At 36.6% G+C, this 23,280-nt stretch overlaps 4 protein-coding genes across 4 annotated transcripts; all 4 read left to right on the top strand.

The window, feature by feature from the left end:
• The first annotated feature begins 1,616 nt into the window (after window positions 1-1,616).
• Window positions 1,617-2,856, top strand: LOC125027257. The gene is made up of 2 exons (XM_047616221.1): window positions 1,617-1,691; window positions 1,926-2,856. Exon 2 carries the CDS (start codon window positions 1,926-1,928, stop codon window positions 2,472-2,474), a length of 549 nt encoding a protein of 182 aa, XP_047472177.1. The 5' UTR covers window positions 1,617-1,691; the 3' UTR covers window positions 2,475-2,856.
• A 6,139-nt stretch (window positions 2,857-8,995) lies between these two features.
• Window positions 8,996-10,225, top strand: LOC125027394. Its single transcript, XM_047616459.1, has 2 exons — window positions 8,996-9,060; window positions 9,296-10,225. The coding sequence occupies exon 2, from the start codon at window positions 9,296-9,298 to the stop codon at window positions 9,845-9,847; it is 552 nt and encodes a 183-aa protein (XP_047472415.1). The 5' UTR covers window positions 8,996-9,060; the 3' UTR covers window positions 9,848-10,225.
• A 3,963-nt stretch (window positions 10,226-14,188) lies between these two features.
• On the top strand, window positions 14,189-15,399 carry LOC125027518. The gene is made up of 2 exons (XM_047616603.1): window positions 14,189-14,255; window positions 14,465-15,399. The coding sequence occupies exon 2, from the start codon at window positions 14,465-14,467 to the stop codon at window positions 15,014-15,016; it is 552 nt and encodes a 183-aa protein (XP_047472559.1). The 5' UTR covers window positions 14,189-14,255; the 3' UTR covers window positions 15,017-15,399.
• Window positions 15,400-19,918: 4,519 nt separating this feature from the next.
• Window positions 19,919-21,162, top strand: LOC125027360. Its single transcript, XM_047616401.1, has 2 exons — window positions 19,919-19,993; window positions 20,231-21,162. Exon 2 carries the CDS (start codon window positions 20,231-20,233, stop codon window positions 20,777-20,779), a length of 549 nt encoding a protein of 182 aa, XP_047472357.1. The 5' UTR covers window positions 19,919-19,993; the 3' UTR covers window positions 20,780-21,162.
• The last annotated feature ends 2,118 nt before the right edge of the window (window positions 21,163-23,280 follow it).

Here is a 23,280-nt window from a genome sequence, read left to right as displayed (position 1 = left end):
CAACCCCTCTCTCTCTTTCCCTTTTTCTCCCTCCCTCCCTCCCTCTTTCTCTCTTCCTCCCACCCCCCCTTTCTTTCCTTTCTTACATTCCCCCTCTCTCTTTCTAACTTTCTCTTTTTTTCTCTCTCCAACTGTCTTGTTCATCGTTTATTTATTTTTATTTTTGAGAGTGGCATCTTTCCTTGATGCCGTTTTTGTAGGTTCTGTAAAACGCTTACCAGCAATTTGTCTCCTTTCTCTTTATTGCTATATTCCTTTCTTCTCCTTCCCCCATTTTTGACTGAGCCTTCTCCATAAACTATTATCATTATACATAATCGATATACCTTCTTAGAGCCTTTCTTTTGTAATTTTTTTCTCTTGCGATTAACTTACAAATGTAAACCAGACTTTACCGTTTCGTGGAGCACATTTTAAACTCAACAGGACATCCGGTGAAGTCAGAGTAATAGACATCGAAATATATCGTTGGGTTTACACATTTCTTCAAAGTATAAAATCAGCGTGGAACTCATGAAGGTGAATCACAGTTTCTTGGTAACAGTGAATTGTAATGAACTTGGCCTGGTGAGTGTGAAGGTAATCTGAGAATATCTGGTGAGCTCAGCTTTATTTTCACCTATGGGAAGTGTATGTAATCATAAGTTGATGATGAGTCATATCAAGATACTGTAGACTGAGCGTGGTTGATCCAACATAACAGATTTAACATGATGTCAAGATGGAGAACCGTGCAAGGATTATGTAGCTTTGAAACTGACTCGTTTTAGATAATATATTTTAGACATCATAGTCATTTGTCATCGTGTAAATGAGTTGCAGTATTTACTAAAAACATCATATAACGTTTTAAATATTTAAAAATCTACAAGGAAACCTGTACGTTTAAAATAAATCGTAATATGCATAAGTATCCAGAATAAATATATTTAAATTAGAAAAAAGATACAGATGAAAAAAAGAAAAAAACAATCAACACATACGTAGTAACATTATATGTGCCATTACTGTTTAAATTCTTTATCACTCTTCATTATTCATATTATCTGCGTACCCATGATCCTTGTTGGCATCATCATCATCAACATTATTATCAGGAATCTGCAACTAAGCAATACTACTAATAATAATCTATTTGTCATTTTTACACGGATGTGTTCATTCGTGTGGTAATCAGAGTAGTGGAAATTATAGAATTACGGTGATAGTTGTTTGACGAATGAATTTTTAATAACATTTTGGGAATCATTATCTTTTTACTGATTAAGAATGTTCCCCTCTCTGTTGTTCTGCTTAGTTAAAAATCCCTTTAATTTCCATTTTGTTTTTGTTTGTTTGTGAATGTAAATTGATTATACTTCTTCCTCTTCCGTTTCCATTTCTGTTACGGCCAACTTTACACTAGTAAGTTTATCTTCTTCTTTATCTTGTAATTCACATTCAACAGAGGTACAGATGGCTTCTTGCATTACAGTTCTTGCACAAGGCGCAGCAATGCTGTCTCGCTATTGGTCGAGGCAAAAAAGGTCGACCAATAACATTAAAGGGTATTTTTCCACAGCATCAGGCACTGGGGTATATATAAGGCCTTAGACCCAGAGCTTAGTATAACACACATGCTTACTGGAGAAAGCAGAGCATTAAGTCTCGTATCGTTTAAGAGGTTCAGTATCTACTGAGTGATTTGCAAGGTGTGTATATGAGAATTTATTTGTTTATTATTATTATTTTTTTTATCTATTTCTTTTTATTTTTTTTATATAAGGTTGAATCAATCTTGGTTGTTTATAGACTACAGTATTTAACATAGGGGTCAATCTTCTTTGTTTGCCATGTAAAATGAATTTCATCATTTGCTTATAACATTCTGATTAACGTTGTGATTTACTATACTAAGAGAATAAACGTTTGCCTTTTCGTTTTAGATGAATAGCGCCCTACTACTCCTGGTGGCCGTTGGTCTTTCGTGCTTGATGGCAGCCCAAGCAGCATCCTCATTCGGCGTTCTGGCTGGCCTAGGAGCCTTGACGAGCGCTATAAGCAAGCGCAGATATCACGGTGCTAGCCATGGACGCGGCCATGGCCACGGGTACAGAGCCCCTAAAAGAAAGTACCGTCTCCGCTACCGCCGGTCCGTTGCAGCAGCAGATGAGGAAGATGACGACCTAATTCTTTCGGCAGTAGGACAACTGGATCCCAACACCTGCGTCCCCAAGATGTTTTGCCTCGTGCAGGCGAAGGACGAATCCGATCGCACACTGAAAGAGAACATGCTTGTGGAAGTCTTAACCGATAAGACTATGCAGCCAAACTCCTACAATTCTGCCTTTGTCTACGCTAGAGACGTGGCTACTAATACCAAGGACTCCTCTGCGTGCAAGAAAGCTTTCCCCAAATGCTCACTTGGTGAAGAGGAACTGAGTGAACTGTTAAATGTAGCTTGGGGCTGTGACTGCACCGCGGGAGGAAAATAGTAAAGTTGGCAGCTACAAACTAACGCTCTAGTTCGTGTTGTTGGCATCTTCCTATGGCTAAAGCCACAGAAGGGTGAAAAGGGCCCTGATGTCTCTATTGTCCGTTGGACAGTAAAAATCGTATGCTCACTGGTGAGTCATACTGCGAAAAGAAAAGCTCTAATTGCGGTATGCCCAACTGGTGTGCACACGTTATATACAGATATTCTGTGCCTTTTAGTAGATAATATTTATTTGCTTCCTACCTGCGAATCTGCGGGTTGTTGATCCAAAGACAGAAACTGTTTTATTTTCTGCACTAAATGCATGGTTCTGACACCATGTTGCTGACCATGGTGAAAGTGTGATTTTAGACAAATAAATCTAAACATATTTTTCAGAACAATTGTTTTGCTATTCCTCTCTCTTTTACCGTCACCTGAAACATTACTTATATTTACAGAAACAGTGTACAAGAATTCTGACTGGACACCTAAACACATATACATGTATATGTATTAATATATCTATGTTCATAGGTATATATATACATTTATGTGTATGTATGTATATATGTTTATGGCTATCTATCATATATCTTTATACACACAACTATAGTAGAAAACCCTCCTAATGCACAAACTAGATTTATTGATAATGAGAACTTTTTCATAAACCACCTGGATTCAATTTTCAGGTCTGAGGATGGAGTCAAGGAGGATTTCGAACCTGTTGTCTCATTATCATTAAATTGTATTTATGTAAATAAACAAATATACGGACAGTCGGACACCGCTCAATTGGATCATCGATATTTTTCCAATAACGATATCTTGTAAATATATATATTTATTTATATATATCATAAAAAAAAATGATTAGAAATAAAACATGGTCTGCATTTGCAAGTGAACTCGCACACACATGTATACATGCGCACATAATCACTTTTTAAGCTGTTTATTCATCTGCCTCACGTGACATACCAATGTGCTTTATCTTTCCCTTCCGCAAGGGCAATGTATTGCTGTAACACTTCCTTCTTCTTCACCGATTATCATATGTTACAAACTTGATTTATAGCTTCCTTACAGCCCTACCTTTAACAGAGGAATCGACGTCTTGGTTGTCTGCCTTACAGCGTAACCTCACCATTCACCGTACCCTTGTAGGATCCACCTATCGGGCTCCTACAATCATAGTTTCTAGTCGAGCTACATCACACAAATGTGTAAACAAGAAAAGTTAACAGGTAAGGTATGCATCAAGCTCACGTCCTAATTATTAACCATGGGTTGGTATGTGGTTACTTGACTGATACAGGATGCCAGAGCGTGTATTGTTAGCTGCTATTCTTGTGAAAAATTCACTCATCTGTGAGTGTTTGAATGTTTGTGAAAAGACGTATTGGCGCATGTGTATATTCAAAATCTGTAAAAGTGCGTATAAATGCACAAATGCCTTAATGTGTGCGTATATCCATGCCTTTGTGTGTGTGTGTGTTTTATGTAGCCACAGGCCTTGGATTTTACCGCATTTTGTACACATAACATAATTAAGCGAAACGCGTCGTCAAGCCACCGAATCTTTCAAAGTCGTTTAATCCACAAGAAAAATGTATTGAGAAGAAAAAATTATGTCCATGAAGGATTGCCATTAAAAAAGAGGAAATCATAGGATGCGAAAAGAAGGAAGAGACAACGAAAGGGATAACCTATTATTCAATCACGTGGAACCTTTCTCACGTACATTTTGGCTTGTCATGAGCAGAAAAGCGGTCAGATAGATAGAGGGAGAGAAAAAAGGTTGGAGAAATACGTGTACACACGCACACACACATATACAAATATGTATGTATGTATGTATATGCATACATATATTCACATGTTCGAATATATATATGGTCACATTTACGTATATATATGTTCACATTTACGTATATATGTATGTTTATATTCACATATTTGCATATATATGTGTGTGTATGTTTTCACATAGTAGTTTACATATATACACACATATGAATATGCATTCACATATTCGTGTATATATATATATATATATATATATATATATATATATATATATATATAAGTATTCGCATATTCGTGTATATGTGTAATATATATGTATTCACATATTCGTATATCTATATATATATTCGTATATTCGTGTGTGTGTGTATATATATATATATATATATATATATAGAAAGCCACCATCAGTCATTGTCGACTATGGCATTATTGTCTCTACCCACTCCCGTTTAGGTAGAGTCAATGCCTCGGCAAAAGAATGTGAGGAGCAAACTGTTGCTTAGGCGGCAGGTTCCCTCTTTCCACGCAGCTGATGGATCCAAAGCTATGGCATAGATCGATACGGTTTGGCACCAGCGGCGTCGCCGAAGTTGCCAGAACGAGGTCGTAAGTAAAAACGAACTGCCTCAGTAGTGGGCATGACTAATAGAGACGGTGATTCAGGTGACGTGTTAAAGTTTGCCCATGGTGTTTTCCTGATCCCTTGGGTCATAAATAAGTGATCTGGAAGGAGGGCAGAAAAAAATGTCCCTTAGGGTCCCAAGGGGGGGGGGGGCAGGGGTTTCGGGGTATACGAAAATACATCTCTTATATATCGCATTTATTTCTCCTAGCAGGTAACATTAATTCGTGAATGATATACCGTTTCCTATGTTCTATTGTATGAAGAATCCGAATATACCATTATTTTGTCGATTAAGTTTAGCCAAAAAACAGTATAAGTCATTTATGCAAGAAAATGGTCGGTAATAAATATGATTATTGATATAATCCTTCCAGAAACATGTATATAGACTTGAATACTGAAAATGTTTTCTAAATAAAAGTTATGCACCATTGAATTACCTATAAAATTATACCAAAACGAAAGTTCTATGTTGATAGATAAGAAAATAAAAGTGAATTATGTATGGGTAACACTTCATGACCTCACTCACAGATAGTCCTGAGACCCATTAGTTAGGTTTAACTTTTTTATTTTGGCATATATGTATAACTTATCACACAACATAAATTTTTCTGGAACATTGCCGTGATTTATCTTTTTAGGTACAGATATACAAAGGTACATACGTGAGAAAGTAAAATGCATATGAAAAATACAGGCCATATTTTTTATACACTTATTTAACTTTCACAATTTAAGTTTCAGAATAATGTAAGAGCTCTTTAAGTTCCTTGGAGATAACCCAGTTGACATCCAAAGCATCCCAGGTGACTTGTATATTTCCAGTGCTGATGGAAAGACAGTCAAGCATTGGGGACGAGGAGAAGACATGGAAGGGCAGTTTTGCAAAGAGGAAGCTTACAGTCGAATGGTACTACATATTCTTCATACACTGAGGATAGGTCATGCAAATGTTTTGGTGAGGACTTGCGATTCTGATGTAGTTATTATTCTACTTTATCATTTCCCACTCTTTGAAGCTACATCTGTCACCAGCTGTGAAGTCTACATTAGTTATGGTACGGGAAAGCATCGGCGCATTTTGAGCATCAGGGCAATTGTAGAAGCCCTTGGTAGAAGATTTTGCAGTGCCCTTCCTCTTGTTCATGCAGTAACCGGGTGTGATTCAAGCTCTGCTTTTAAAGGTCGATCAAAAAGGATGTGCTTTACTGCCCTGAGAAAGTGTTCTCATGAGGTGATCGAAGCAATGGGTTCTTTCAAGCCTTTTATGGAACTCAAAATGGAAAGTCAGCTGTTCACCTCTCTTGAGCATTACATTGTTAAAGTCTATGGAGGAGACACACAAACTAAATCAGTAAACCAGTTAAGGAAGCAGATGTTCTGCCAGCGCTACCAGAATGTAGAAATGATTCCTCCAACTCAAAATGCTCTGTATCACCATTGTCAAAGAGCTCTCTACCAGAGCAGTATCTGGATATCTGCCCATGACTCACAAGTTCGTGAACCAGACCCTTGCTTGTATGGATGGAAGGGAACTGATGGGAAGTTACTTCCTCGGTGGATGTCTGTCCCACAGGTTGCATCAGTCTGCCAGGAACTAGTAAAATGTGGCTGTAAGAGACCATGTAGCCGAGCCTGTAGTTGCTTTAAGAAGGGCCTACCCTGCACAGCCCTATGTAAATGTCTGTGCAGCAGTTTGTAAATAGAAGGATACTTTTATTTTTACACAAAATAATGAGATAACTTTACTCATGTATTTCAATCTGTGATTCGAGGCATTTTTCATGACATAAAATTATAATTTAATTTTAATAAGCAGTCTTTTTCATTTAAATTGATAAGTGATTATCATTTTCATTAGTTATATGTAAAATTGACAGCTTTGTTTTATGTAGGGTAGTACAATCATGTAATACGTGAAAGTGATGCATTAGGAGAAATATAAAATTCATATACTATTTACTAGATGAAAACTGTATATAGAGATTACGTAAACAAAACACATTATGCATGTCTAGAAACGGTACGCTTATTATACCTTTGAGCTAATGATGGATTAAGACACAGTATTTACATGAACTTCACATTATTCTGAAACTAAAATTGTGAAAGTTAAATAAGTGTATAAAAAATATGGCCTGTATTTTTCATATGCATTTTACTTTCTCACGTATGTACCTTTGTATATCTGTACCTAAAAAGATGAATCACGGCAATGTTCCAGAAAAAAATTATTATAAACTTAATCGACAAAATAATGGTATATTCGGATTCTTCATGCAATAGAACATAAGAAACGGTATATCATTCACGAATTAATGTTACCTGCTAGGAGAAATAAATGCGATATGTAAGAGATGTATTTTCGTATACCCCGAAACCCCTGCCCCCCCCCCCCCTTGGGACCCTAAGGGACATTTTTTTCTGCCCCCCTTCCAGATCACTTATTTATGACCCAAGGGATCAGGAAAACACCATGGGCAAACTTTAACACGTCACCTGAATCACCGTCTTTGTTTACTCTATGCATTCATGCCTACTACAGGGACTCCGGGTGCGAATTTTTCCTCAGGGTTGCCTCCCGAAGCGTGTACATCTTGTATATGCCACAAGGCACCACTAACCCAATATTTACAAATCTGTTGCTCATGTGCGCGCGAGCATACATGTATATTGTCATTATCATCCTTATACTTATCATTTTCTCTCTCCCTCCCTCTCTCTTTCTCCCCCTCTTTCTCTCTTCCTCCCACCCTCCCTTTCTTTCCTTTCCTATATCCTCTCTCTCTTGCCTCCCTCTCTCGTTCTCACCTTCTCTTTTTTTTCTTTCCAACTGTCTTGTTTATCGTTTATTTATTTTTATTTTTGACTGTGGCATCTTTCCTTGCAGCCATTTTTGTAGGTTCTGTAAAACGCTTACCAGCAATTTATCTCCTTTCTCTTTAATGCTATATTCCTTTCTCCTTCCCCCATTCTTGACTCAGCCTTCTCCATAAACTGTTATCATTAAACATAATCGATATACCTTCTCAGAGCCAATTTTTTTTTTTTTTTTTTATCATTGGATTTAAACATTTCTTCAAAGTATAAAATCAGCGTGGAACTCATGAAGGTGAATCACAGTTAGATACTAATAAAGGCAACCCTATACTAAGCTACATGACAACATAGATTCAACATGGCAGCAAGAAAAAACACAGTTAAAATCAAAGAAAATCTTCAACTCGACAGATACAAAAACCTAATCCGGGATGGCAGTGAGAATCGTGCAAGGATTATGTAGCTGTGATAGAAACTGACTCGTTTTAGATAATATATTTTAGACATCATACTCATTTGTCATCGTGTAAATGAGTTGCAGTATTTACTAAAAACATCACATAACGTTTTAAATATAAACAAATCTACAAGGAAACCTGTACGTTAAAAATAAATCGTAACATGCATAAGTATTTCAATTAGAAAAAAGATACAGATGGAAAAAAAAACAAAAAAACTAATACGTAGTAATATTATATGTGCCATTACTGTTTTCATTCTTTATCACTTCATTATTCATATTATCTGCGTACCCATGATCCTTGCTGGCATCATCATCATTATAATCAGGAATCTGCAACTGAGTAATACTGCTAATAATAATTTATTTGTCATTTTCACACGGATGTGTTCAGTCATGTGGTAAATGGAAATTATAGAATTACGGCGATAGTTGTTTGACGAATTAATTTGTAATAAAATTTAGGGAGTCAATATTTGTTCTTACTGATTAAGAATGTTCCCCTCTCTGTTGTTCTGCTTAGTTAAATAAACATTTTATTTCATTATACTTATTCCTCTTCCGTGTCCACTTCTGTGACAGCCAACTTTATACTATTAAGTTTATCTTCTTCTTTATCTTGTAATTCATATTCAACAGAGGTACAGATTGCTTCTTGCATTACACTTCTTGCACAAGGCGCAGCAATGTTCTCTCGCTATTGGTCGAGGCAAAAAAGGTCGACCAATAACATTAAATGGTATTTTTCCACAGCATCAGGCACTGGGGTATATATAAGGCCTTAGACCCAGAGCTTAGTATAACACACATGCTTACTGGAGAAAGCAGAGCATTAAGTTTCGTATCGTTTAAAGGTTCAGTATCTACTGAGTGATTTGCAAGGTGTGTATATGTGAATTTATTTGTTTATTATTATTTTTTATTTTACAATCTATTTTTTTTCTTTTTCTACATAAGGTTGAATAAATCTTGGTTGTTTATAGACTACAGTATTGAACATAGGGGTCAATATTCTTTGTTTGCCATGAAACATGAATTTCATCATTTGCTTATAACATTTTGATTAACGTTGTGATTTAATATACTAAGAGAATAAATGTTTGCCTTTTCGTTTTAGATGAATAGCGCCCTACTACTCCTGGTGGCCGTTGGTCTTTCGTGCTTGATGGCAGCCCAAGCAGCATCCTCATTCGGCGTTCTGGCTGGCCTAGGAGCCTTGACAAGCGCTATAAGCAAGCGCAGATATCACGGTGCTAGCCATGGACGCGGCCATGGCCATGGGTACAGAGCCCCTAAAAGAAAGTACCGTCTCCGCTACCGCCGGTCCGTTGTAGCAGCAGCTGAGGAAGATGACGACCTAATTCTTTCGGCAGTAGGACAACTGGATCCCAACACCTGCGTCCCCAAGATGTTTTGCCTCGTGCAGGCGAAGGACGAATCCGATCGCACACTGAAAGAGAATATGCTTGTGGAAGTCTTAACTGATAAGTCTATGAAGCCAAACTCCTACAACGCTGCCTTCGTCTACGCTAGAGACGTGGCTACTAAGACCAAGGACTCCTCTGCGTGCAAGAAAGCTTTCCCCAAATGCTCACTTGGTGAAGAGGAACTGAGTAAGCTGTTGAATGTAGCTTGGGGCTGTGACTGCACCGCGGGAGGAAAAGAGTAAAATTGGCAGCTACAAACTGACGCTCCCTATCTTGTTGTTGGCATCTTATGGCTAGAGCCACAGCAGGGTGAAAAGGGTCCCTGGTGTCTCTATTGTCCGTTGGACAGTGAAAATAGTATGCTCACTGGTGAGTCATACCGCGAAAAGAAAAGCTCTAATTGCGGTATGCCCAACTGGTGTGCACACGTTATATACAGATATTCTGTGCCTCTTAGTAGATAATATTTATTTGCTGGCTGGCTACGAATCTGCAAGTTGTTGATTCAAAGACAAGCTGTTTTATTTTTTGCACTAAATGTATGGTTTTGATACCATGTTTCTGACCATGGTGAAAGTGTGATGATTTTAGACAAATAAATCTAAACATATTTTCTAGAACAATTGTTTTGCTATTCCTCTCTTTTTTACCGTCACCTGAAACATGACTTATATTCACAGACACAGTGTACAAGAATTCTGTCAGGACACCTAAACACATATACAGATATATGTATTAACATATCTATGTTCATCGGTATATATATATATATATATATATATTTATGTGTATGTATGTATATATATGTTTATATCTATATACCACATATCTTTATACACACACATATATAGTAGAAAACCCTCCTATTGCACAAACTAGATTTATAGATAATGAGAACTTTTTCATAAACCACCTGGATTCCATTTTCAGGTCTGAGGATGGAGTCCAGGTGGATTTCGAACCTGTTGTCTCATTATCATTAAATTATATTTATACAAAGAAATATACGAACACCGCTAAATTGGATCATCTTGTAAATATATACATATATATTTACTTAAACATATAATAAAATGATAATTAGAAAGTGAACTTGGATAAACATTTGATATAATATAATTATTGTAAATGTTATGTCTATATCATATTAGTGAAATATGTATGTTAATGATATTCGTATCTTTTGTCATATTCTACATAACCTATATCTTTCATGATTGTCATATAAAAATCATCACAAACTCGCACACACATGTATACATTCTCACATAATCACTGTTTAACCTGTTTATTCATCTGCCTCACGTGACATACCAATGTGCTTTGTCTTTCCCTTCCGCAAGGGCAATGTATTGCTGTAACACTTCCTTCTTCTTCACCGAGTATCTTATGTTAAATACTTGATTATAGCTTCCTCACAACCCTACCTTTAACAGAGGAATCGACGTCTTGGTTGACTGCCTTCAGCGTAAGCTCACCATTCACCGTACCCTTGTAGGATCCACCTATCGGGCTCCTACAATCATAGTTTCTAGTCGAGCTACATCACAAAAAATGTGTAAACAAGGAAAGTTAACAGGTAAGGTATGCATCAAGCTCACGTCCTAAATATTAACCATGGGTTGGTATGTGGTTACTTGACTGATACAGGATGCCAGTGCGTGTATTGTTAGCTGCTATTCTTGTGAACAATTCACTCATCTATGAGTGTTTGAATGTTTGTGAAAAGACGTATGGGCGCATGTGTGTATATTCAAAATATATAAAAGTGCGTATGAATGCACAAATGCCATTATGTGTGCGTATATCCATGCCTTTGTGTGTGAGTGTGTTTCATGTAGCCACAGGCCTTGGATTTTACCGCATTTTGTACACATAACATTATCAAGCGAAACGCGTCGTCAAACCACCGGATCTTTCAAAGTCGTTTAATCCACAAGAAAAATGTATTGAGAAGAAAAAATTATGTCCATGAAGGATTGCCATAAACAAGAGGGAATCATAGGATGAGAAAAGAAGGAAGAGACGACGAAAGAGATAACCTATTATTTAATCACGTGGAACCTTTCTCACGTACATTTTGGCTTGTCATGAGCAGAAAAGCGGTCAGATAGATAGAGGGAGAGAAAAAAGGTTGGAGAAATACGTGTACACACGCACACACACATATACAAATATGTATGTATGTATGTATATGCATACATATATTCACATGTTCGAATATATATATGTTCACATTTACATATATATATATATATATATATATTCACATTTACGTATATATATATATGTTTATATATGTTTATATTCACATATTTGCATATATATGTGTGTATGTATTCACATAGTAGTTTACATATACACACACATATGAATATGTATTCACATATTCGTGTATATGTATATATATGTATTCGCATATTCGTGTATATTTATATATATGTACTCACATATTCCTATATCTATATATATATATATGTATATTCATATATTCGTGTGTGTGTATATATATATATATATATATATATATATATATAAAATGTCACCATCAGTCATTGTCGACTATGGCATTATTGTCTCTACTCACTCCCGTATAGGTAGAGTCAATGCCTCGGCAAAAGAATATGAGGAGAAATCTGTTGCTTAGGCAGCAGGTTCTCTCTCTCGACGCAGCTGATAGATCCAAAGCAATGGCATAGACCGATACGCTTTGGCACCAGCGGCGTCGCCGGAGTTGCCAGAACAAGGCCAAAAGCGACAATGAACTGCCTCAGGGAATCAGGTTGGCTCCCGAAGCATGTACATCTTATATATGCCACAAGAGACCACTAACCCAATATTTGCAAATCTGTTGCTCATGTGCGCGCGAGCATGCATGTATATTGGCATTATCATCCTTATACTTATTATTTAGTTGAAGTTAAGTTATAGTTAGCAATGCATATATGTTTTATTCGACTGCCCTAACAGTTAATTTTATAAGCATGTGTTCGCCTCAACCCAAACCCTCTCTCTATTTCCCTTTTTCACTCTCCCTCCCTCTCTCTTTCTCCCCCTCTTTCTCTCTTCCTCCCACCCTCCCTTTCTTTCCTTTCCTATATCCTCTCTCTCTTACCTCCCTCTCTCCTTCTCACTTTCTCTTTTTCTCTCTCTCCAACTGTCTTGTTTATCGTTTATTTATTTTTATTTTTGAGAGTGGCATCTTTCATTACAGCCATTTTTGTAGGTTCTGCAAAACGCTTACCAGCAATTTATCTCCTTTCTCTTTATTGCTATATTCCTTTCTTCTCCTTTCCCCATTCTTGACTCAGCCTTCTCCATAAACTGTTATCATTATACATAATCAATATACCTTCTCAGGGCCTTTCTTTTGTTTGTTTTTTTCTTTTCGATTAACTTTCAAATGTAAACCAGACTTCATGGAGCGCATTTTAAACTTAACAGGACATCCGATGAAGTCAGGGCAATAGACATCGAAAAATATCATTGGATTTACACATTTCTTCAAAGTATAAAATCAGCGTGGAACTCATGAAGGTGAATCACAGTTCGATATTAATAAAGGCAACCCTATACTAAGCTACAACATGACAACATAGATTCAACATGGCAGCAAGATAAAACACAGTTAAAATCAAAGAAAATCTTCAACTCGACAGATACAAAAACCTAATCCGGGATGGCAGTGAAAATCGTGCAAGGATTATGTAGCTGTGATTGAAACTGACTCGTTTTAGATAATATATTTTAGACATCATACTCATTTGTCATCGTGTAAATAAGTTGCAGTATTTACTAAAAACATCATATAACGTTTTAATTTTTTAAAAATCTACAAGGAAACCTGTACGATAAAAATAAATCGTAATATGCATAAGTATCCAGCATAAACATATTTCAATTAGAAAAAAAATACAGATGAAAAAAAAAAAAAAAATCAACTAATACGCAGTAACATTATAAGTGCCATTACTCTTTTCATTCTTTATCACCCTTCATTATTCATATTATCTGCGTACCCATGATCCTTGTTGGCATCATTATCATCAGGGATCTGCAACTGAATACTACTAATAATAATAATCTATTTGTCATTTTTACAAGGATGTATTAATTGACATAGTAATTAGAGTAATGGAAATTACGGAATTACGGCGAAAGAAGTTGTTTGGTGAATTAATTTGTAATAAAATTTAGGGAATCATTATTTTTTTAGTGATTAAGATTGTTCCCCTTTCTGTTCTGCTCAGTAACATATCCCTTTTATTTCCTTTTTTTTGTGAATGTAAATTGATTATACTTCTTCCTTTTCCGTTTCCATTTCTGTGACAGCCAACTTTACACTATTTATTTTATCTGATCTTTATCCTTTACTTTCTTCTTTATCTTGTAATTCATATTCAACAGAGGTACAGATTGCTTCCTGCAATACACTTCTTGCACAAGGCGCATCAATGCTGTCTCGCTATTGGTCGAGGCATAAAAGGTCGACCAATAACATTAAAGGGTATTTTTCCACAGCATCTGGCACTGGGGTATATATAAGGCCTTAGACCCAGAGCTTAGTATAACACACATGCTTACTGGAGAAAGAAGAGCATTAAGTCTCCTATCATTTAAGAGTTCATTATCTACTGAGTGATTTGCAAGGTGTGTGCACATGTGAATTTATTATTTGTTTCAATTTTTTTTTACATAAGCTTGAATAAATCCCGGTTTTTATGGACTACAGTATTGAACATAGGGGTCATTCTTCATTGTTTGCCATGTAAAATGAAGTTCATCATTTGCTTATAACATTCTGATTAACGTTGTGATTTACTTTACTAAGAGAATAAACGTTTACCTTTTCGTTTTAGATGAATAGCGCCCTAATACTCCTGGTGGCCGTTGGTCTTTCGTGCTTGATGGCAGTCCAAGCAGCATCCTCATTCGGCGTTCTGGCTGGCCTAGGAGCCTTGACGAGCGCTATAAGTAAGCGCAGATATCACGGTGCTAGCCATGGACGCGGCCATGGCCATGGGTACAGAGCCCCTAAAAGAAAGTACCGTCTCCGCTACCGCCGGTCCGTTGCAGCAGCAGCAGCTGAGGAAGATGACGACCTAATTCTTTCGGCAGTAGGACAACTGGATCCCAACACCTGCGTCCCCAAGATGTTTTGCCTCGTGCAGGCGAAGGACGAATCCGATCGCACACTGAAAGAGAATATGCTTGTGGAAGTCTTAACTGATAAGACTATGCAGCCAAACTCCTACAATTCTGCCTTTGTCTACGCTAGAGACGTGGCTACTAAGACCAAGGATTCCGCTGCGTGCAAGAAAGCTTTCCCCAAATGCTCACTTGGTGAAGAGGAATTGAGTGAACTGTTGAATGTAGCTTGGGGCTGTGACTGCACCGCGGGAGGAAAATAGTAAAGTTGGCAGCTACAAACTGACGCTCCAGTTCGAGTTGTTGGCATCTCCCTATGGCTAGAGCCACAGCAGGGTGAAAAGGGCCCTGGTGTCTCTATTGTCCGTTGGAGTGAAAATCGTATGCTCACTGGTGAGTCATACCGCGAAAAGAAAAGCTCTAATTGCGGTATGCCCAACTCGTGTGCACACGTTATATACAGATATTCTGTGCCTCTTTGTAGATAATATTTATTTGCTTCCTGCTTGCGAATCTGCGGGTTGTTGATCCAAAGACAGAAACTGTATTATTTTCTGCCCAAAATGTATGGTTCTGATACCATGTTGCTGACCATGGTGAAAGTGTGATGATTTTAGACAAATAAATCTAAACATATTTTCTAGAATAATTGTTTTGTTATTCCTCTTTTTTTTTTTTTTTTTTTTACCGTCACCTGAAACATTACTTATATTCACAGACACAGTGTACAAGAATTCTGACTGGACACCTAAACACATGTACATGTATATGTATTAATATATCTCTGTTCATATGGATATATATATTTATGTGCATGTATGTATATATATGTTTATATCTATCTACCATATATCTTTATACACACACATTTATAGTAGAAAACCCCCATGATGCACAAAGTAGATTTATTGATAATGAGAACTTTTTCAAAAACCACCTGGATTCCATTTTCAAGTCTGAGGGTGTAGTCCAGGTAGTTTTCGAAACTGTTGTCTCATTATTAAACTATATTTATACAAACAATTATACGGACACCGCTAAATTGGACTATCTTTTGAATAAATATATTTGTTTATTTAGATGTATCATAATAAAATGATAATTAGAAAGTGAACTAGGATAAACATTTGATGTAATACAATTATTGTAAATGTTTTGTCTGTATCATATTAGTGAAATATGTATGTTAATGATATTCTCCGTATATTCTACATAACCTATCTCTTACATGATTGTCATATAGAAATTTTCACAAACTCGCACACGCATGTATACATGCGCACACAATCACTGTTTAAGCTGTTTATTCATCTGCCTCACGTGACATACCAATGTGCTTTATCTTTCCCTTCCGCAAGCGCAATGTATTGCTGTAATACTTCCTTCTTTTTCACCGATTATCATGTGTTACATACTTGATTTATAGCTTCCTTACAGCCCTACCTTTAACAGAGGAATCGACGTCTTGGTTGTCTGCCTTACAGCGTAAGCTCACCATTCACCGTACCCATGTAGGATCCACCTATCGGGCTTCTACAATCATAGTTTCTAGTCGAGCTACATCACAAAAATGTGTAAACAAGGAAAGTTAACAGGTAAGGTATGCATCAAGCTCACGTCCTAATTATCAACCATGGGTTGGTATGTGGTTACTTGACTGATACAGGATGCCAGAGCGTGTATTGTTAGCTGCTATTCTTGTGAAAAATTCACTCATCTATGAGTGTTTGAATGTTTGTGAAAAGACGTATGGGCGCATGTGTGTGTATATTCAAAATGTATAAAAGTGCGTATAAATGTACAAATGCCTTAATGTGTGCCTATATCCATGCCCTTGTGTATTTTATGTAGCCACAGGCCTTGGATTTTACCGCAATTTTTACACAACATAAGCGAAACGCGTCGTCAAACCACCGGATCTTTCAAAGTCGTTTTATCCACAAGAAGGAAAATGTATTGACAAGAAAAACTTGTGCCCAAGAAGAATTACCCTCAAAAAATGAAAAGAGGAAAAAGGAAGAACAGGCGTCAAAACCGATAACATATTAGTCAATCACGTGGCACTTTTCTCACGTACGTTTTGGCTTGTCATAAGCAGAAAAGCGGCCAGATAGATAGAGGGAGATAAATACTTGTATACACACACATATATATATACACACACAAATATGTGTATATGTATGCATGAACGGACATACACACATATATTCGAATATATACAAATCTATTTAATTTTCGCATATATTTGTATATTTATATATATATATATGTATAAACATACATATATATGTATTTATATATTCTAATGCATATATATATATATATATATATATATGAATATATATATATATACGAATTTATGGATGTATTTACATATACATATATATATATTCAAATATTCGTGTATATGTATATATATGTGTGTGTGTGTGTGTGTATGTGTTCACATATTCATATATATATATATATATTCATTTTCTTAACAGCCATTAATTCCACTGCAGGACATAGACCTCTCTCAGTTCACTATTGAAAGGTTATATGGCAGTGTCACCCTTGCCTGATTGGATGCCCTTCCTAATCACTTGTGCCACGGCGGTGATTTCCCCTACGACACCTGCGTTTGACTTCTCAAGGCGATATGTCGTTTTCTCGGGCTCAATGCCGCGATGGGGAATTGAACTCAGGACCACGAGGGTCGGAGTCAAATGCTCTAACCCACTGGGCTATCGCGGCAGTCATATAGATTCATATATACATATATATATCGAAGGCCATCGTCAGTCAATGTCGATCATGGCATTATTGTCTCTATCCACTCCTGTTCGAAAGAATATGAGAAGCAAGCTATTGCCCATGCAGCATGCTCCCTCTCTCCACGCAGCTGATGGATCCAAAGCAATGGCATAGACCGATACGGTTTGGCACCAGCGGCGTCGCAAAAGTTGCTAGAACGAGGTCGCAAGCAACAACGAACTGCCTCAGGGACTCTGGCTGCGGATTCTTCTTCAGGGTTGACTCCCGAAACCTTTTCATCTTATAGATGCCACAAAATACCACTGTCGTATCTACGTAAGACTCACCCAATATTTACAAATCCAAGTGTGAGCTCATGTGCGCGCGGGAACGCATGCGTACCGTCATTATTACCCTTATTCTTGTTATTATTATTTTGTTGAGGTTAAATTATAGTTAGCAATGCATATATTATTTCTTCGACTTCCCTAAACTGCTAATTTTGTAGCATATATCACCCCTCTCTCTCTTTCTCTTTTTAATTTTGTAGCATATATCACCCCTCTCTCTCTTTCTCTTTTTTCCCCCTCTCTCCCTTTCTCTTTTCCTTCCTCCCTCCCTCTCTCTCTCCTTTCCTACACCCCCGTTCTCTGTGTCTTTCCCCCTCTCTCTCTCTTCCTCAGTCTTTCCTTCTGTTTCTCACTTTCTCTTTCTTTCTCTCCTACAGTCTCTCCCTCTCTCTCCCCCTCTCTCTCTTGTCTTCATTTTCGAGATTAGCATCTGTCCTTGCAGCCGTTTTTGCAGGTACTGTAAAACGGTTACCAGCAATTCGTCTCCTTTCTCTTTATAGCTATATTCCTTTCTTTACCTTCCTCCATTCTTGCCTCAGCCTTTTCCATAGACAATTACCATTATAAATAATCAATACACCTGAGACCCTTTCCTTTGTCTACTTTTTTCTTTTACTTTTACTTTTATTCAAATGAAAACTTTAATTGTTTCGTGGAGCACATTTTAAACTCAACAAGACATCCGATGAAGTCAGAGCAATACACCGAATTGAAACATAGCATTAGACTTACCCATTTCTTCGAAGCATAAGATCAGCGCATAACTCATGAAGGTGACTCATAGTTTCTTGGTAACAATGAATAGTAATGAGTGTGAAGGTAATCTGAAAGTTATAGTTAGCAATACTCGCTACAGAGAGCGTATGTAATCCTAAATTGTTTGCGTCTTATTAAGATACTGTAGGCTGAGCGTGGCAAGAAGGCAGGTTCGAAATAGTAGCATAGTTGATCCAACATGAACATTTAAATTAACATGATATCTAGATGAGTCCGACATGGTTGAAGATCCAACAGTTAGGTATTAAAATTATTTCACTATTATAGAGGCAACTCTGTATTTAGCTAAAACATGGCAATATAGCTTCAACATGACAGCAAGAAAAGTCAAACACATTTAGAAACAAAGACAAAAAAATAAACACGACAGATACTGACTGAACACGATAACCTGATGGGGTGGTAGTGAGAACCGTGCAAGGCCTACGTAGCTTTGATTGAAACTGGCCGGTTTTATAGACCTTATTTTAGACATAGTAATTTATCATAGTGTAAATGAGTTGTGCTATTTACAACAAGCATCGCATAACGTCTTTGATTTTCAAAAAATCTGCAAGGAAACATGTATGTTAAAAAGTAAATAGTAACATGCATAGGTATCCAAATATTTCAGTTAAAAAATACGCGATTGAGAAAGCGAAATCAAATAATACGCAGTAGTGTTATCTGTGCCACTACTGTTTTCATCATTATCACCCTTCATTATTCATATTATCACTGATAATGCATACTCATGATCCATTATTATTATCATCAGGAATGTGCAACTGAGTAATGCTACTACTACTAATCTATGTGTGATTTTTACACGGATGTATTCATTTACACAGTAATTAGAGCAATGGGATTACGTAGTTACGTGGTTGAGATGATTTGATGATAAAAACGAATTTGTAATATTAGATTTTACGGAATCTTCCATTTTTTGGTAATTAAGAATGTACTCCTCTCTGTTGTTATTGCTTATTTCTATTTTTTTTCGGAAGAGATTCGGAGTTATTATTTTTTAATTATTGATTATACTTCTTCCTCTTCTGTTTCTATTTCTGTGATGGCCAACGTTATTAAGTCATGTAGTTTATCTGATCTTTATTCTTTACTTTCGTCCTTATCTTGTAATTCATATTCAACAGAGATATAGATTGCCTCCAGCAATCCACTTCTTGCACAAGGCGCAGCAATGCTGTCTCGCTATTGGTCGAGGCATAAAAGGTTGACCAATAACATTAAAGGGTATTTTTCCACAGCATCTGGCACTGGGGTATATATAAGGCCTTAGACCCAGAGCTTAGTATAACACACATGCTTACTGGAGAAAGAAGAGCATTAAGTCTCGTGTCGTTTAAGAGATTCAATATCTACTGAGTGATTTGCAAGGTGTGTGTGGACATGTGAATTTGTGAAACTTTTTTTTTTTTTCTTTATCTGGTTACTACATACGGTTAAACAAATCACGATGTTTGTAGACTACAGTATTGGACATAGTCAATCTTCCTTGTTTTCTATGCAGAATGATGTTTCTCTTTGTTTTTTGCACTAATTTGCTTATAACATTCTGATTTCTGTTGTGATTTACCTTTATCAAAAAAATAAATATTTGCCTTTTCGTTTTAGATGAATAGCGCCCTATTACTCCTGGTGGCCGTTGGTCTTTCGTGCCTGATGGCAGTCCAAGCAGCATCCTCATTCGGCGTTCTGGCTGGCCTAGGAGCCTTGACGAGCGCTATAAGCAAGCGCAGATACCACGGTGCTAGCCATGGACGCGGCCATGGCCATGGGTACAGAGCCCCTAAAAGAAAGTACCGTCTCCGCTACCGCCGGTCCGTTGCAGCAACAGCTGAGGAAGATGACGACCTAATTATATCGGCAGTAGGACAACTGGATCCCAACACCTGCGTCCCCAAGATGTTTTGCCTCGTGCAGGCGAAGGACGAATCCGATCGCACACTGAAAGAGAACATACTTGTGGAAATCTTAACTGATAAGTCTATGAAGCCAAACTCCTACAACGCTGCCTTTGTCTACGCTAGAGACGTGGCTACTAAGACCAAGGACTCCTCTGCGTGCAAGAAAGCTTTCCCCAAATGCTCTCTGGGTGAAGAGGAATTGAGTGAACTGTTGAATGTAGCTTGGGGCTGTGACTGCATCGCGGGAGGAAAATAGTAAAGTTGGCAGCTACAAACTGACGCACCAGTTCGTGTTGTTGGCATCTTCCTATGGCCAGGGCCACAGAAGGGTGAAAAGGGCCCTGGTGTCTCTATTGTCCGTTGGACAGTGAAAATCGTATGCTCACTGGTGAGTCATACTGCGAAAAGAAAAGCTCTAATTGCGGTATGCCCAACTGGTGTGCACACGTTATATACAGATATTCTGTGGCTCTTAGTAGATAATATTTATTTGCTTCCTGCCTGCGAATCTGCGGGTTTGTTGATCCAAAGACAGAAACTGTTTTATTTTCTGCACCAAATGTTTGGTTCTGACACCATGTGGCTGACCATGGTGAAAGTGTCATGATTTTAGACAAATAAATCTAAACATATCTAGAATAATTATTTTGTTATTCCTCTCTTTTTTACCGTCACCTGAAACATTACTTGCACACTGTACAAGAACTCTGAGTGATAAAGATAAATCTATATCTAAATCTATATATATATCCATATTTATCTATCTAAATATCTATTAATGTATATATCTGTATATCTAGAAAGATATATATATATATATATATATATATATATACTTATATAGATTTACATGTATCTATCTACAATATATCTATATATGTATTTTTCACAACCAAAGGCATATATATATAAAGACATATATTTATATATATACATATATACTCATGCACATGAATCAATCTATCTATATATATACATATATCTTTATAACTAAACATATATATATATATATATATATATGGATATATGGATAAATATGGATATACATTTTATAGATATATATGAATATAAATGTATTTATATATACATATATGGATATATATACATATGTAAGTATACACACACATGTATGCATACATGTACATACATATATACATATAAATCTATACATATATACACATATGTATGCATGTATATGTATATACATATATATACACATACATATATACATAATTTACATATAAATATGTGTCCATGTATATAAATGTATGTACATATACGTGTGTGTGTATGTAAACATACACACACACATACAGAGAGATATGTATATATAAACATATTTATATATATGTATGTATATGTATATCAGTATATGTATATCATACATGCATATATATATATATAAAAGATATATATGTTTGAATGTTTACATATTCATATATATACAAATACATATATATTTGTTTCTATATATACACGTATATTTTTATATATATATATATATATATCTATATAATACACACGCATACACATACACATGTGTATATATAGACATATATATACACACATTTACATATTTATATATGTATATGATAAATTAAGTTAAGTAAGTTTATTTACCACCCTGGCTACCTGCTCAGGCGTGGGCAATCATGATTACAGTTTTATATACATCTGACACAGTACAGTAGTCTGTGACTACTGTAATTGTACATGGTAATATAGAAACATGTCATACATCATACAAAAATAATACGTTGATATGATCTTGCCGTGTTTACATAACACTGTGTTTTTTTTGTTTACGGCAGTTTTACATAGTAAATTTAGGATATAATACGAGTATATCTTCCAATGTATCAGATGAAATGAAATATTCACATAGTTCTTTATACCTCATGTCTGGTTTGACTTCGGTGCCACCCATAGGAGGGCTTGCTATCTCTTTACTGATCGTAGTGCCTTATAGGTACAGCTTTCAGGCCTTTGAGTGTTTGTCATATCTACTAGTTCTTCCTTATGAGAACTTTTCAATATATGTGCAACCCTAGCAAGAGGCATCCCAAGATCTATGTTCACAGTATCTTTGCTACAGGCTTCCTTCGCCAATTTGTCGACGTGGTAGTGCTTGCTTATGCCAACATGAGATGGTATCCATACAAAGTGAATGTTAGAATTACGCTCTATTGCACAAGTTACGTTACGCTTAATGCAACTCACAATTTCCTCATCGCCACCTGCTTTGAAAGAATTTAGTGTCCGAAGAGCAATCTGAGAGTCACAGAAAACTACTCCAGAGCCCCGAGACATTACGAATTCCGTCGCAAGGAGCATACCTGCCAGCTCCGTTTGTGTAGTGCTGGCCCAATTTTGCACTCTCATATTAACTTGATGTTTTAGTAGGCCATTTTTGTATACAGTACAAGCACAACCAGCTTTGTATCCAGACTGTACGGATCCGTCAACGTAACACTCGTATACATCATCGCCCATAGACTCTGTGTGTTCCTTTACCGTTGCTAATGCAATTTGTTATAACACGCAGTTACGTACACTGTTTTTTTTTTTTTTGTGGTAGACACGTAAGGTGCACGATCAATTTTGATTTTTTCCATGGTGGAATGGATCGACCCTGTGGTATTTTACTAATTGGGACATTGATCTTTGTAATGTTCATGGAGATTTTATGTATTAGAGGGCGCGCGTGTGTGTGATTAGTCACGTCTGCTTGCGTGATTTTATGCTGCATTTGTTTTT

This window comes from Penaeus chinensis, chromosome 7, assembly GCF_019202785.1.
Source record: "Penaeus chinensis breed Huanghai No. 1 chromosome 7, ASM1920278v2, whole genome shotgun sequence".
NCBI lineage: Eukaryota > Metazoa > Arthropoda > Malacostraca > Decapoda > Penaeidae > Penaeus > Penaeus chinensis.
The sequence above is the reverse complement of the archived record's forward strand: the minus strand, read 5'-3'. Positions and strand labels throughout refer to the sequence as shown.

Bases quoted from the DNA above. Each gene is read 5' to 3' on its own strand.
- LOC125027257 (XM_047616221.1), top strand. From the start codon at position 1,926: ATGAATAGCGCCCTACTACTCCTGGTGGCCGTTGGTCTTTCGTGCTTG.
- LOC125027394 (XM_047616459.1), top strand. From the start codon at position 9,296: ATGAATAGCGCCCTACTACTCCTGGTGGCCGTTGGTCTTTCGTGCTTG.
- LOC125027518 (XM_047616603.1), top strand. From the start codon at position 14,465: ATGAATAGCGCCCTAATACTCCTGGTGGCCGTTGGTCTTTCGTGCTTG.
- LOC125027360 (XM_047616401.1), top strand. From the start codon at position 20,231: ATGAATAGCGCCCTATTACTCCTGGTGGCCGTTGGTCTTTCGTGCCTG.